Genomic DNA, 16449 nt, shown 5'->3' with positions numbered 1-16449 from the left:
ACCCAGTTCCTTCATAGACCATCAAGTGTCAAGGATACCCACAGATCATCAATCTTCCACATAACCTTCATCAACAAAGTGGAAGAAGAAAGTCATGCAGCATTTCAGCATGATCACCCGCCTCAGGCAACAAACGCTGAGGAGTCATGAATCTGGTAACTCTTGGCACAAACAGGCCTAAGCTGGCAACTTGCCTTTCTAAAGGAAAGTACAAAATCTCCCAGATAAAAATGGATGCTTTACTGGCAGTGGAATTGGTTTGGATGTTAAATATTATATACACATATGTTTTTACTTTTTTAGCAGAACAACCAAAAAACAGAAGTGTCTGTACCCTGTAGATGTGACATACATGAAAGTGATTCATGAATGTAGTTAAGCTTCCTAAAAAAGCAACATGCAATTTCCTCACAATGAAAGAGGCTGACCAAAGCCACTGACAAGCACTTTGGAGCTGCTCATTTTTGTGAGGGAGGAAAAAAAATTTAGGAAAATATTAGTCAATCACATTTCCATCTACTTTCCTTTCCTTCTCAGTAGTTAAAGACCACCTGCTACCAGGGTGATACAAAACCATCAAAACTAAGAAAGAAGACATTTTCAAGTTTTTTCACTTTAGGCTGAGAAAAAAGCTAATCATAAGGTCACGGTAGTTCTTTATCAGAATGATTTTAACAGTAATAAACCCCAGTAAGTTAATGTCAGAGCAAAATATGGACCACAGCATTCTCTAATCCATTCGTGACCCAAACATCACTTTAAGGTTATACTCAAATATGTGACCCTATATTTGAATTAAGTTAATGAGAATATCAGATAGATTCTCAGTCATCATAGAGATTGCAAATTCTGATGCAATCCAATCAGAAATTACCACTGTTATATGAGGTGTTGGAGTTAGAGAGGATGGTTCCTGTCTGCATCTGCAGTGCTGTGCTCAATCCACATTTTAATTGATCCAGCAGTGTCTCCAGCAACACCACTCCAGACTCTCAAGAAGGACTGAAAAGACCCAAGACTAATTTACACCACTATGGTATAACCTGACCAAGCAAAATATAGTCCTCCTAAAATGAATAATGTGTTCTGAGCGCTTTTAGGCCCACTGATTCTGGTGGGGTGACTTTGGGGGAGCTGAAGTAACTGCATGAGACTAAGAATATGCTATGTAGTTTTGGCATAAAGTACTGCCTGCTCTCTAAAAAGGATCCCAAGGCTGTGGCTATACTGGATAAGCCATCAGTCAGACCTTGATTTTTGACTTGGACTTCACTGACCAAGCAGTTGTCTAGGTCAGAACTGGACCCAAAGACCACTGATCTACATTTTCATTATAAAGTATATCTGGAAAAAAAATCACAGGTGAATAATAAAGTTAAGTCCTGTTAATCTGTACAACTCAAGACCACTGTCTTTTGAAAGCTAAGCATAAAAACCTCAAACCAAAATCAACTACAAACAAAAACACACACACAAAAAAAACCCCCAAAACCCAAAAAACAAAAAAACCAAAACACAACAACCCTGAACAAACAAACAAACAAAAAAACGAACCTAAAAGAGAGGGAATAGAATGTAACTCCTGAACTTTGCCTTATCTACAATCACAGTTATGAGAATGCCATTCAGGGCAAAGCTGTTATGTACAGTAAGAGCTGGAGAGATCTGAAAGAGAGGCAAGGAAAAAAAGTAGTCTCTGTTCCTTCCTCAGGCCAAAATACTGAGAGTTCAGCTTTGGAATTTAGAAGTGCTCTGCTTCACCGATTCCTGTGGAGCCAATCTCGCCCTTTAAAGACACACCTTGGTAACAGAGCTTGGGGGAAAACAACACAGTCCTCTAATAAAGGACTTCATTGCTTGCAATATTTACATGTTAAACAATGTCAAAAAGATCCCTGGACCAAGAGGTTTGGGCTAAAGGAATCAGTCTAGTAGAGTCGCTGTGTGTATTAATCTAATTTTTGTGAAGGCATTGTGGGATTGCCAAGAAGCAATTCCTGCACTAGGTAAAGGCTCTGCTCCATAAGCATCCATCACTACTCATTCAGACTACATTCATTCAGTTAAAATGTATACGATAAATCAAATTAAAAGACTGCTCTTTTAAATACTTTAATCAATAAGAAAGGCAGGGCTTCAGCAACACCTAGCTACAAGCTTCCAGTACTGCAGCCTCTCCGCAGCACTCTGACAGTGAGGCTTTATCTGTCGTGGTAAATGACTGACTCTGGTTCAATACAGAAACTGTGAACTGAAACGAAGAACCTCCAAGTAAGTATCAACAATTTAAACAGCTCCTTGTAAAAATCTGTCTGATTATCTGTGCATTGACTTCTTTCACATAAAGTGCTTAATTAAAAATGTCAGGCAAGGTCTCAAAATGTGACAGCTCAGATGGAGACCAAGAAGTGACGCGATGGGATGGCAGGCTGCCCTGCAGCAGGTCCCTCTCTGCGGAGCCAGGGGCAGGACAAGATCCCTGTCAGAGGTTCCTCTTTTCCTTATAGGGCAAAGTCACAAGGTGACTTGTGACAGACCAGTTGTCCCCCCATCACCATCCCAGGGCACTGCTGCAATAATGCACCACACTGGCTGGCCATGCATCCCAAAGCAAACACACTGACGCCCCAAGTACTTCCAATGGTTACATTTGCCCTGATTAAACCGGAGTGAGGACATGAGGAAGCACAAGGCCTGTGGTGCTTCCTGGCCACTGAAAGAGTCCCACCAGACAAGCTGAGATAGTGTGTTACAAGGGATTTAGGAAGAGAGGAGGTGGTTTTTAGAAGCAGCACTGAGCACAGGCTTCAAGCCCATCCTTTGGCTACAACAGTTTCCAGTGTGACAACTGATGGGAATGGGACAGCTGATGGGAACGGGACTGCTCCCTGCTCACAGTCCAGCAGCAGGGACATGCATCCTGTCTCCAGCCTCAAGAGCAGAGAAGCTGGTGCTCAAAACTGCAGGCTTCATTGACTCCATCCCGCAGCAGCTTTGCTCACTTATATTCCCCTAAGAAAATGCAGGTTTTTCTTGTAAATAATGGTCTGTGAAGAAGGTTAGCATGTCAATACCTCATGTTTTCTCGAATTTTCCACTTTTCTGGCATACAGTGTTATGCCCTATCAGACATGATGAGCAAAACCAACCTGTCCTGACCACTCCACTGATAGGCACCAGTTCATAGCATGTGGTTAAGGCTTTACTGGTCTTCAGACCTTTTCCCTAAAACTTTCTGTGTCGTGGTCACTAATTTTTTTCAGCCTTCTACTTAGAAAGGCTTTGGATTTGAACATTACCCTTCATCTCCTCGTTGGATCACACACTAGCCTTAGTGCCGCCTGCTGATAAGCAACCCAAAATATAACTATATAACCCTTATAATCCTATAAGGAACCTAAATATAGCTATTTAGTTTCTGTACAAAGCAGATGTGTGTAAAGGTTGGTGTCCTTCCCCATCATTGGGAAATCCTAGGAATTAATTTCTGTCTTCAAATACATACTCCATGTGAAGTTGATGGAGGGCATATAAGTGTATGAGGTTTGTAGACAGAGATAATATCACTTATTAGACCAAATAATGTAACTTGAAGTAAATAGAAAAGATTTTGAGTATCAAGCCTTTAAATACATATCCTGGAAGAGAGAGCGAGTGAAATCTGAAATACTCTGTGTTACTTGTGTTTGAATAGCAGCAGATAAGACATTTTATATACTCTCAGAAATGTCCCCATCTCCTGCACAGTGCACTATTGCTAGCAAAGCAGCCTGCAGCAGAAAACTCATAGGGCAATTCTTAGGAGGCTCTTGGTCAAAACTGCCCTCAGCATCTTATGCTCTTCTCACAATGAGCATCTGCTCAATAATTAGCTTTTGAGCTTAGGAAATGCTGTGTACTGGCACTAATAACTTCAGACACAGTTTTAGGAACTTCACAATTCTGAAAGTTTCTTTTATTTTACTTTACTGCTTATAAAATGGGCAATATGTTGCCAAATGAACACTCCAATAGAGAGAGATAACAAAATGGTCCAGTGAAAGAAAAAGGTGTGAAAAGTGGTTAGCATTTCACGAAGACCGATAAGGCGGAAAATGTTTTGCTTGGTTTCAATATGGTAAATAAGGATTTCAAAATCTGTTTCAGGCCTGTGATCAAATTGGCCCTCTGTAATTTTTTAAGAGGGGGAAAGGCACAGCAGATGGAAAGGGACTGAACCAACTCTATTAAAAACCGGGTGTTGCAATTTTTTTCTAAAATGAGGCAAAGAGAGTAACGGGGAACCTACCGTAACAGCAGCTCATCTGTTCAGTCACTTGATGTATCTCTTTATTGTTGCAGTTACTGAGACTCAGCTTTATCTTGTGCGTGAGCACAATAGTGACACCATATTGAAATGTGTAAATATATTTTCATAAACTATGTAAAACACCTCCTCTTTACTGACAAAATGATGCACTTAGAATACATGAAATCCTGAGAAAATGCTGCTGCCTCAGGTTCCAAATTCCTCTGATTCCTCATCTGAGTTTTATTGCACGTGCACTGTTATCTGACAAATATATCTGCCAGACTATTTAAAAAATACTTTGTCTTATCATTTAAACAGCTCCTGTCAATGTTACCTAGTCCTTGTTCACACTGCTATCCCTATGAGTGATGATACAGAAATAGATCTGGCTAAGGTTGGTGTGTGTAGCCCAGATCTGTAACATTGGCATTTCTTATTCCTGTCTGCAGTAAAGCCAAAGTATTTTTGAAGAAATGAAGGCTTCAAAAGGGACAGCTGTAGGGTCAGGGACAAGAACTGCTTTTTCTGACTTCATTTCCCTCCGCTCATTGCTTGTGAGCCACAATTTTGCTGAGGTTTCTGATACAAGGGTGTACTGTCCCCTTGGGTACCAGCTCACACGTTAAGCCCTGGTGTGCCACCAGGGAGGAAACAGAGGCAGAGGGCAGGAGGAAGAGGGCAGGAACAAGGTCGGAATAGGATGACTCCTAGAGCCAGATGTTGATGCAGAAGTCACCTATGCCCTGATGAACTACTTCTGTGGGGCTCCACAGCCACAAGCCTTTGGCTGAACACCAGCGATCCACAGGGCTTTGTATCCAACTGAGTGCAGAAAACATCTCCCTGGGGAAAAAGTAAAAAAAAAAAACCAAAGAGTGACTAAAAAATGAAACAAATGAAAGGAACTCCGCAAATCCAGATGTTGGAATTTTCCAATCCCCCTAGCAAGACAAGATAAGCAGGGGATAATCCTTGTTTATATAACTTTTTTTTTTCTTTTAATTTTTTTTTTAAATAAACCTGAGACCAACAGGCATGTTTTCACCAGGTTTGTGTGCTTCTTTTCCAAATCCGCACCGAGAAATTTCGCTAGGGCTCGCAACCCCTCGGGCCGGGTGCTGGGGAGGGACCCCCGTCGGCTCTCCGGGGGTCCCTCGGGCAGGGCAGTGACGAGCACTGGGCCGGCTGCTCTGGCTGAGAGCCGGGCCCCTCCTGTGTCCCGGCAGGCCTCGTTGCGGGCCGCTGGCTCCGCACAGCCCCTGCCCGCGGCTCGGACGGAGACTCCCGGCTCGGGGGCGGCTCTCGGCCCCCCGCCCTCAGCGGGCCGGCTCAGAGCGCGCTGCCGCCGCCGGGGGGCGCGCTGGCGCCGCGGCCGCCCCGCGCAGGTGGCTGAGGGGCCGCGCCGCGCCGGGCCGGGCCGGGCCGGGGCTGCCGCGGCGCCCACGGCCCTGGCGGGCAGCGCCCCAGCCCTTCGGTGAGCGGGCAGCCGCCCCTCCTGCGGCCTCCAGCCCAGCGCCCACCCGTGAATTCTTGACTCCGGGGAACAAGGACGAGGACGGCGTCAGTTTATGCCTAATTTCCCACCGAGCGCGCGATGCGTGGCGGGCCGGCTTAGGGCTGATCTGGCGTCCAAATAAAGCAGCGCGTCTATTTATGGCCGTGGCTTAAAGAGGAGCAGATCTCATGTACCATGTTGGAAGTTCTTGAAAAACAGCCAACGTACAGAGGTCAAGTTTCCTGTACTGACAGCAACTTAGTGGGATGCGAGACAGCAGTGTCCTTCGTGAGGAGCTGGAGAACTGGGTCACTGTGCATCCTTCGCTAATCGCTGGGTTCCAATTATAAATTACTTTAGTCTATTTGGAAGCAGCGTGGAGGAGAGAGGATCTACTTGAAAGCCTGTAACTGCCTTAGCCATGAGAGCCAGTGGGAGCATTGCCAAGGGGTTCATGTTGGCAAGATGAGGGTCAGGCCCCCAATATTGCTCAGTAGATGATATAATGAATAAAAAAAATACACACTTGTGGTATCCGCTGGGATCTGACTCTTCATTAAAAATTAAGGGACAAGGCAGACAATATGATTGTTTGGCAAATTTCCCCAGGGTCTACTTTTAAGAAATCATAAAACCCCTTAGCGATGCCTTGCCCAAAGCCAGTGCTTTCCGTAGCTGTTGTTACTCAGAGGCAGCAGCTCTCAGTTTTACATGGAGTTTTACACAAATAGACTCTACCAGTATGCCCATGGAACTGCCTACTCTTGGAAAATCTTGCATGGAAGGATTTAATGTTGACAGACTTAAGTAGTGATGTTTCAACTGTGAAGAATCTGTTGTTTAACCAACTTTATGAAGCAAAAGTGCCTATCATTAAAGTGAGAGTATTCCCTTTGGTTTTAGAAGATCATTGAGGCTTTAAACATCTATGCAATTTGGTATGCACATAATTTGATAGTCTGTTTTACAAGAAGTTGATTAGAATCAGAAAAATCACCCTCCCTAACTCCCGCAGAAGAGGGCAATGAAATGTGCACAGATCAAACAGCCTTAAAATGGAAAAAGGATTTATATAGTGGCAAATTGGGCAATGGCTCTTAAAACTACTGCTGCATTCTTCTAAACACTCTTTTACGTTATTGGTGAGTTGGTAAGTTATGATTTACTGTCATTTGATGTAAAATTTACTGTCACAAAACATTAGCAATCACTGGCTGAAACCAGAAGGCTGCTTTTTTTAAATTCTTGGTATTGAGTTTTCTAGGAATGGACTGTCACTGCCTGCAGAGTGCATTTTTGTCATCTCAGTTTTTCCCAAAAGCGTACACTTCCTTCTTTTTACCTTTTACCTAATACTTTAATATTTACCTTTTTTTTGGTCCATAAACATGTTAGCTGCTTCGTGTCTGTAAGGCAAAGGAGAAGTATCACTTTTCTCACCAGCTGGGGCAATCTTAGAAATAGTAATCACTTTAATTTCCCAGCTTGATTCAAAACACTGCTATTTACACTCCCATTGTGTGGTGATATCCTCCTGTTTACGTGACCAGGTTTAAAATTTAACCACATCCACCATGCTGTTTTTCTTCCTAATTCAGAAGACAGGGATTAAAAAGTAAGCAAAAAGAAGGCTCAGTGGTATTGCTCCTCTGTCAAACTTGGGAAGCATGGCTAAACGGGATTACATGTATTATTAGGGTCCTGATCCCACAGCCCTCACCAAACTAATAACTTGTGCAGGAGCTTTTCCAAAGGCCAAGGGAGGGCAGAAGGCAGCAACAGTTGGCACTAAGTGTCAGCTGCCTTAAAATAATGGGCATTTTTCTCCAAAATATTTTAAGTAGACCTGTATGTATTGGTGTCAGTGGCTTCAGTTGGCAGCAATTCCTGGGGGAGGGGGGTCAGAGATGTCCCACTGTGGAATACTTCAATGCTATATTCCCCTTCTCCTAAGTCACTGGAAATGAAATGAAACTGGTTCCAGTGTCATGCAGATCTGGATTGATGCAGCAATATCCTGTGTTACCCTGTGAGGTAAGAGAGAGGCAGAGGGTGACACCCACCACCCACCCTTCCCACGTTACAAACACTTTTTACATAGCTCTTCCAGGGGAGATAACGAATATACAAAAGAACAAAATCTACTATATAAATGAAAGCAGATTTATAAAATTACAAGTTTAATAGATAAATATAATAAATACTTTATGCATCATAACTCTGGACAACTACATTTAAAGCAAGTATGTTGGCAAGTCACAAAAAAAGTTGCGCCCTCGGCAACTTTATTTTTCAGAAAACCACACTGACAGGCATATTACAATGTAACGCATGAGGCTTTATGCTGTAAGTATGTTCAAATCCCGCTCACCTACCGAGTTCACCATGACATATATATGGGTGTAGTGTACTTTCTATCTTGGAATGTCTTTTTGCACACCAACACGGTTGTACAGATAAGATGTTATGTTCTACTTACCAGGGACAGTGGGGAAGAGTTTTGAAGAAAAATACTGGTAAATGACTTCTAGAAAAACTAAAGCATTTCTTAACTTTTTATTGACATTGGCAAATTAAAATAGAATAAATTAACAATATTTTCTCAAAAAAATGTTTTGTACAAAAATACTGTCAAAATTTCCTGAAAAGCTTTCAACACAGTAGTATCTTTTTATGTACTGAATAAACTATATTAGCACAGTGTCAAAACGCTGAAGACAGAAACAAAATTAAAAAAAAAAAAAAAAATCTGTGAAATGTTTGCCACTAGTCAACATTCCATCCACACCATATTATTGTCTGTACATATGGGGGAGGGGGACTGGGTAGCAGACTTTTTAAGTAACAGTATTACTTTTCCTGATCTGGAAAGGTTTGGCCCACATCTGTTAAGCTTCCAGTTTAGCGTATTCAGAAAAGAAAAAAAAAAAAAAATTAGTCTGCACTGCAATGCATAGTTAAAAATTAAGCAAGATGGCAGCTTTTGTGCAGTAGTATCTGCCCTTCAAAGTTCATGCAACCAACTAATGCAATTTTTTTCCCTGTTCACTCAGAATTTGAATGCAGTTCAAGTCACTGGAAACCATAGTTTACAAAATCCACAAGATTAAGCAATTTGCCAAGATTAATATCTAACAGTCCGGCACTGTGGGAATTCTGGGCATGTTACTGTGAGGAAATTAAGAGTGGGAGGTCGGGAGGGGGGCAACCAACATAAAAAGGCAGAGTTCGCTAGATATTATTACTACAGGAGGGGAGGTGAGTGACAAAGCTACAAAAAGAAAAAAAAAAAAGTGGCAGCGATTAAAAAAAAAAAAAATTATACAAGCGCATAGTTGACTCTGCTTTCCAGATTCTCACCTTTTCAAGCCCTGAAAAGTGAGACACCGTGTCTAGGGGAATGTTTTCATTCGCACCGATAAAAGTCCTTTGTTTGTTTTAAATGAATCAGCAGCTCACCCTGCTGGGCTGCTGTTTGCAAACGAAGTCTGTCATGAAGTCAAACTCGTTCTGTCCCAACCACAGCTCGGGAAGCTCCTTGATGCGATCCAGCCCCATTTCGATGACTAAGGACATGAGGACCTCCTCGTCGATGAAGTCCGTGTCTATGACATTGGGCGGCAGCATTGCCGCGGGGACGTGGGGGACGGCGGGCGGCAAGCCGCTGCCGCCGCCGCCGCCGCCGTGCTTGGGGTTGCAGTCCCTGAAATGCTGCTGGCTGCCGCCGTTCAGCTGGTGGCTACCGGCGTGCAAGTCCGGCATGTAGTGGCTGTGGGGGTAGGGGTGGTGGCTGAAGTACTGGTTGTTCAGCTTCTGGAGCTGCATGCTGGCGCTCAGCTGTCCTCCCGGGCTGGCGACGGGGGGGGCCATGAACTGGGAGCCGCTGAAGCGGGCGGGGGGCGGCATGCTGCCGGCCGGGTGCCCTCCGCTCACGCTGCCCGGCCCCATGGCGTGCCTCACCCCGCTGCTCGCGTTCATACTCCCAGCTCCGTAATGTATATGGTCGCCCATCAGGGCGCTGAAGGCGTGCTGCTGCGGCGGCTGCTGCTGCTGGTGGTGGTGATGGGGGGTGGGAAACTGCCCCAAGCCCATCCGATGCGCAGGGTGGTGGTGGAGCCCGCCCGATCCGTCGGGGAATCGCCCGTGGTTCATGGCCATCATGTGGTCTGCCATGGCTCACCTGGAAAGTTAGCGTGTGAATATATTAGGAAAATACACCCTCCTCGGACATCCAGCCGCCCTCTCCCGGACCAGCTGCATCTGCCTGGCCCTGGCAGAAATTACTTCGCTGGTCCTGCAGTCCTCTCTCCTTCCCGGTGGAGGGAATAATTAAAAAAAAAATCTCCAAAAAATCTACAGTGGCTCCACCATGGAGTACAAAAGGAGAAATAAAAGGAGAGCCCGCGGAACGAAAATCCCGGTCCCCTCCGCTAATCCGGCGGGCAGCACGCATTCCCACTCCAAGTCGCGCATACCTATCGGCGGGGAGCGTCGCATTCGGCCACCGCCGCCGCCTCCCCGCACGCTCTGGAGCCGCCCAAGCCCCCCGGCTTCTCCCTCGAAGGCAGCGGATTCCCACGGCACTCTCGCTAACTTGAGCGGAGCAAGCAAAGAATTGGCAAGTCCCACCTAGCCGCTGTCAGCAACTTTTGGAATTAAGTCCCAATTATTTTGGTGAAAATACGGTAATGAACAGATAAGGACATGAAGCCAAGCAGCTGAAAAGCACCTTTCCTCGCGTGTTTATACAGTCGCGTTTTTCCTGTTGCACACAAAAGGGACACCCGGCACCAGCCACGAGAACCGCCGCACTCACCTCCCGGCTTCTTTCTTCCTCTCCTTCAAAGGTGGCGGTGGAATCAGTCAGCGAGAGTCACCCAGCATAGAGAGGGCTTCTCCGGCTCCCTCTCCCCGGCGCTGACGTGACCGGCGCCGCGATCGCTGCCGCAGCCCCGGAGCTGGTTCTCGCCCCTCCGCGAGGCGCATCGGCACTTGCCAACAATGAGCTGTGTTCCTTACACGGCTTTGGCCGCGGCTAATATAGGATTTCAGAAGGGAGGAGCAAAACCCTTACAGGCAACCAGAAGTAAAACCTGGAGCAAGCGGGGCGGGGGGGGGGGGGGGGGGGGGGGGGAGGGAAAAGGGGGGGAAGAAAAGGGAAAAAAAAAAAACCCGAACACCCAACACCCAGCGCGCGGGCGCAGGCAGCGGGGCACACGCGTGTTCGGAGACACGCGGGAAGGGGACAGGCGGCTCGGGAAGGCAGCGCGCACCCCGCGCTCAGCGCCTCCCCCGGGAACAAAGCGGGGCTCCGCGGCGGGGCGGCAGGAGCGGCACCCCGCGCACCCCCCGCACCCCGCAGCCGCTCTCCCGCCGCCCACGGCCCCGTCCGGCCCCGCGCCCGGGCATCGCCGCTGCCCTCTGCGCCCCGTCCGGTCGTGCCGCTGCAGCGCCGCGGCCGCCGACACGCGTGGGACTGAGCGCTCCGGGCAGGGCGAGGTCCGTCCCTCCGGCGGCGCCGTGGTGCAGGTGCCCGGATCCGCCGGAGTGAGGCCCCAGAACCCGCGTGGGCGTCCATGGGGCCGGCCCCTCCCCCGGAGCCGAGATCCGAAATCCACCTTTTTCCACAAATACGGGAGCCGTATGCGGGAGGTGTATGTGGGGATACCGGCACGCACCCCACTTCCCACGTCCCTTCATCTCCTGCTTTTTGCCCGCTGCCACCCGGGCTGTGCAGGGCGAGTGCCCACCCACTCTTCCCCTTGGCCGGTGTTGTGGGGTTTATTACAGTTATTTACGATTGTTTCCATTGGAATGGCAAAAAACCCAGAACATGCGGGCTTCGGGTGGGCACACGCTTTGCACGGGCAATCGACCTGGCTGGGCAGGTCCCCTATCGCTCCCCCTGCCCGGCAGAGCCATGCCTCGCTGCACAGCCCCGGCAAGGACCACGCGTACCCAAGCTTCCCCCCCCCCCACCCCCGAGGCCATCTCTCCTGCCTTTTGCTCCAGATCCAGCTCCTTTCTGAAGGGCAGCCATGCTGTCCTTCAAGTAGCAGGGAAGAGCTGAGGGGCTGGGGGAGGCATGCCACGGGGAAGTGCTGGATGGTGGCCCACTTTTCCACAGTGCCTTTGCCTGGCCTTCTGCTTCCGTGTTTGTTTTTCTTCTTGGAGCCGTCTACGGGCACACAGAGAGGACAGTGATAGGCAGGACACTCCCCCGGCACAAAGAATTGTGAATATTCTTGTGAATATTGAGGTCAAGACGGCCATCGTGTAGGCTGAGATGGGGTTTCTGCTCCTCCACGTGCTTTGCAAGGATGCAGCACAGTGCAGGAGGGCCTCCCTGGGGCGCCATAGGTGAGACAAATGGGATGCTTCAAGAGGCTCTCCATGTGGCAGCATCTTGCCCCCTTTTGGGTGGGCCAGGTTCTTACCTGGCTGCAGTGACTTACAAAACCTAAAGGATAGTTAGCTCTACCTCCATCTCAAGGAGAGACAAGGCAGAGCTGGGCTCCTGGATGCACTGAGGGGATGGATGAGTGTCTCTGTGTGGCTGGTGCAATCCTTTGGCAAAGCCACATGGGCAGATGGCAGTGGTTGGGCAGACATGGGATACCAGGAAAATACCTGGCTGATGTCTCAGCTGTGACGGACAAAAGGGGTGAAATCAAAGCGCTGGGAGGACATAAAGCTTTAAAAGTGTGAGTTACTTCAAGGAAGTTACCTTATCCTGGAGCTCCCTTTCCTGCAGCAGTTAAGTAGGGTGCTCACCATGATTTCACCTTTTGGTCTTCAAATGCATGTCAGTAGATGGATGGAGGAATTGCCACTGAACAAGGATCTCCAACACAGCCAGAGATGGTGAGAAAAATGACAGTACCTTTCTGGAGTTTTTTCCTTCTCATTGGTGTGCAGGTTTAGCAGGACAAAACAATGAATAATATGGAGATCCTGTTCCATTTGGCAAGTAGTCAGCTGTGTATCATGACAAGTGGTTTGTTTAATGTCACATATCCATGGTGATACTGGTATGCCTTTTTGCTCTCCGCTGCTTTAAATTTGTGATCCTTTTTAAAGCCAAGCACACATCGTATCACTACCCTTGCAAATGCCCTTTCCTATTTTCAGCTTTCAGGTGCTGGAAGCTGCCAGCTTGCCAAAGTGAGTTAGGAACAATTGGTGCAAGACTGCCAGAAGCAATAGTAGGGAAGTCACAGCCTCCATGACACTTGATTCATACAAAACATATCTTCAAGTATTTACAGCCCACATACAAAGAACTAGGTGGGATGGTGCTTTCTCCAGCAAAGTGGGAACACAGTCAGTTGGTTGCTTTCCAGGAATTGGCTGGAAGAGTTGCGACTGGCAGCTAAGGGAACGCCGGACAAAGCATGAGCCCATCACCACTGAGCTCTCAGGAAACTCTGAATCTCATTTGTTTGCTACTCCTGATCTAAGCCATGGTTATTTAAAGAAATCTTCTCACTCATGCTCTTCAAAGTCTTTTGCATATGAGTTGGTTCCTCAGTCAGACAGCAAGAAAGCAGGGCACTGCATATCAGGAGAGAGCTGGAGATGGCCAGGGGTGGGAATGAAACCAGCAGGATTCAGAGTGGCTTCTCAAGTGAAGAATCGGAGTAGAGTTGAAAGCAGAATGTGACTGAAGGGCCCATCTAGGACAAATCACTGAGAAATATCAAACACGACAATGGAAAAGGAAGACAAAAGTGGATCCTCAGTTGAATGTTAACATTTTGGATTGGAAGGCTGGCTTGCAGATGCAGCCCTGCTTGCTCCTTCCAGAGTGGAATGTCTGCTGATCGTGGTGAAAGGAAGGAAAGGAAAATCACAAAGGAGAATCCCAGATGGTGTGTTTTTAGATATCTACTGGAAATGTTTAAGCTTGCTCAGTGTTGTAATATATCCCTGGAACAAGATACCCAGGACAACAAATTTTGGACAACAAGTTGCCCTTCTTTTGCAACTTTGAAAATGTAATCCCTAACTGTCTGTAACTTGTCTGTCCTAGATGATGCTGGAGGTGAGTTTCTATGTGTTCCCTCCCACGCTGACACAAGGCAGTCAGGAAAATCCAGGTCAGGACAGCTACTAGGGTTATCTGATAGGAAATTTTATATTAGAATGATATCCTGGAAGAAATGCCCTTTCTGTAGAAATGACGCTCTGCTATTGAGAAGACAAGCCATGATTTTCTGGCTGCTCTCACATCTGACCTCTTCAAAGCTACCTTCACCTAAGCTACCCACCCTTCTCAGAGGCACCTGGCAGTTGGGATGGAGGAGGGAACTGTGGTGCAGGATGTCCCCAGCTCTTTGCTGGATGGCTGTCCCTAGTTTCACTGCCCACCCCGAGAAAAAAATGATGAGTTTGTTCCAGATGGGCACCCAGGAAGCAGAGAATTCTGTTTTGGTGTCTCAGCATGCCTTTGTATTGCCCCCTGGAATTCCCTTTGTTAGAAGGGCAGTTATGTTTTTTTGCTGTTGGAGTTTTGATTATCAGGGAACTCTGTTTTCTGGGTTTCTGAGAGAGCTGTTATTCTTATGGGATTGAGGGAAAAGATTGGACACAAGATTAACCATGGGTCTAGTTATGAGAACCTCTGTGTATCCAGGTGGGAAGGAATTACCATGGCCAGTTTGGCCTTTGGAACAGCCCCAAGGTTCAGACTATGGCAGAACTTATAGGATTAACTCAGTTTATTTAGTTCAGTATCAGACATGAGTTTCCTAAATCCATCACTGCTCCCCTCTGTTGGTCCAGACACTAGCCAGGCATTCCTGAGAGCTGAGCATCTAGCCTCCTCTTTCAACAATCTGCTATCCCAGGGAAGGCCACTGTTCAGAGTGGTGCTGCACCTGACATACAGGTGGGCAGCTCAAGTATGGATGAGATGACCCACTGAGGATTGTTTTCAGTGGTGGCCTGTGTCAGCAGGAGTTACTGGAGTGATGTCAAAGCACGTCTGTATGGTATTCATAAGAGTGGCTAGTAGGAGAAAGTCAGTGGAAATGCAGAAGGAGACATAGAATGTGGTATCTCAATTAGTCTGTATGTGATTAATTTTTTCTTTGACAGGTTTGACAGGATAAACCATCTCTGTGCTGGTTGCAAGTGGTTACAGTGCTGAGAATTGGGGTTACAGGTGTGCTTTATTAGCAGTAAATCATTCTGAAAGGAGTAACCCAGGGTAAGGAACTTCCTTGAAGCATTAGGGGATATGTTAGAGGGTTTCATGTGTTTGCATCTCTTGTAGATATGCCAGGATCCAAAGATGTACACATAAAATTGGTGGTCAAAATTAAGGAACACAGGCTATGCAAAGTATGTTACTCTCTTCCCACACACATTTTTTTTTTGTTTTGTTAGATGGATCAAGATACTAATGTGCCAGTATATTTTACTTTGATAACAATGAATGTGGCTTTGCACCCTTTATCTCCATGATCTTATTCATGTGAGAATGTCTTGGCAAGCTCCATTTTTTACCCTTTTATGCCCTTTTTGTGCAGTCTTTCAAACTTGTGTAATCACGACTGAGAGTATTCCTTAAGTGTAATTTCACTGCAAGGTGTCTTTTTTGAAAAAGTAACTGCAAAAATGGAAAAATTTATTAAGAACATTATTTTCTGAAGAGGCACAAGAGGATGTAAATATACTAAAATAAACACACACATAAGCAAATAATGAATCAAGCATCATTCCATTTGTACTTTGTCACACAGAACCCCAACACAGACCTTTTCACTACTCTTTATGTTTTGGTATCAGTGGGAACCAGAAATAACAAAAGGAAACATTCAGGTGCTTTTGACAAAGCAGTGGCAGCTTCTGTAGTAAACTGAATAACACAAGTTTCAACTAGAGCACAGAGGTGGAAAGCAGTCACCAGGGCTAGGCTGTATGAACAAATATTTTTTTCATTTGGAGACTAAGCTATGTACTAATACTACTCATTTGGGTAAAGAAAGACTTCAAATTTTTTTTTAGAATGAGAAGCTTTATTTAATTAAAAATTACTAGAAAGCAGTGGGCATACTTCTAAGTATTTATTAGGCCTGGATGAGTACACCTAAAGCATTTGTTGCATACATTCTGTGATTAATTGAACTGGTGGTTGACAAGTAATTTATTTGAAGTCCACTGAATAATTGAAATTTATTATTAGAATGAACTGCAATGCTAATAAAAAAAGATTTATGATTACAAATATAGGGCTCAGTACAGATACATTTATACACATGATTAACAGTCATGTTTTTTGGACAGAGCACTTCACACGGTACTCTGCTGTCTTGTATCTGCATACAAACATTCTATTTTAAGTGGGTGAGGCTATGCAGGAGGTAAGATTCTTCTCACTATGAATAAGGTTGACAAAATCTTAACTTGTCAGACCATCAGCTGATCAAATTGACACAACTTATATCCAGCAACTGTCTGTACTTGGGACTGGATTTTCAGGTGATCACATCTTTATAGCACAACAGTCCACTTGAGACACTGATCTGTGTGAGCGTCTGGCCTGGAATTCAATAATACCTAATTAAAAATATAATTATATTATTCCATTGATTAAGTCCAGATTGTGTCTTTGCAATTTCAATATTTCTGACTTGAAGAAAATGTTAGTAAAGTTAAC

At 45.9% G+C, this 16449-nt stretch overlaps 1 protein-coding gene across 1 annotated transcript; it reads right to left on the bottom strand.

Moving 5' to 3' along the window:
- Nucleotides 1-7935: 7935 nt before the first annotated feature.
- On the bottom strand, nucleotides 7936-10886 carry CITED2 (Cbp/p300 interacting transactivator with Glu/Asp rich carboxy-terminal domain 2). The gene is made up of 2 exons (XM_054629849.2): nucleotides 10603-10886; nucleotides 7936-9966 (listed from the first exon to the last, which is right to left on the bottom strand). Exon 2 carries the CDS (start codon nucleotides 9957-9959, stop codon nucleotides 9234-9236), a length of 726 nt encoding a protein of 241 aa, XP_054485824.1. The 5' UTR covers nucleotides 9960-9966; nucleotides 10603-10886; the 3' UTR covers nucleotides 7936-9233.
- Nucleotides 10887-16449: the final 5563 nt, after the last annotated feature.

Source organism: Agelaius phoeniceus, chromosome 3 (assembly GCF_051311805.1).
Source record: "Agelaius phoeniceus isolate bAgePho1 chromosome 3, bAgePho1.hap1, whole genome shotgun sequence".
Classification (NCBI taxonomy): domain Eukaryota; kingdom Metazoa; phylum Chordata; class Aves; order Passeriformes; family Icteridae; genus Agelaius; species Agelaius phoeniceus.
The sequence above is the reverse complement of the archived record's forward strand: the minus strand, read 5'-3'. Positions and strand labels throughout refer to the sequence as shown.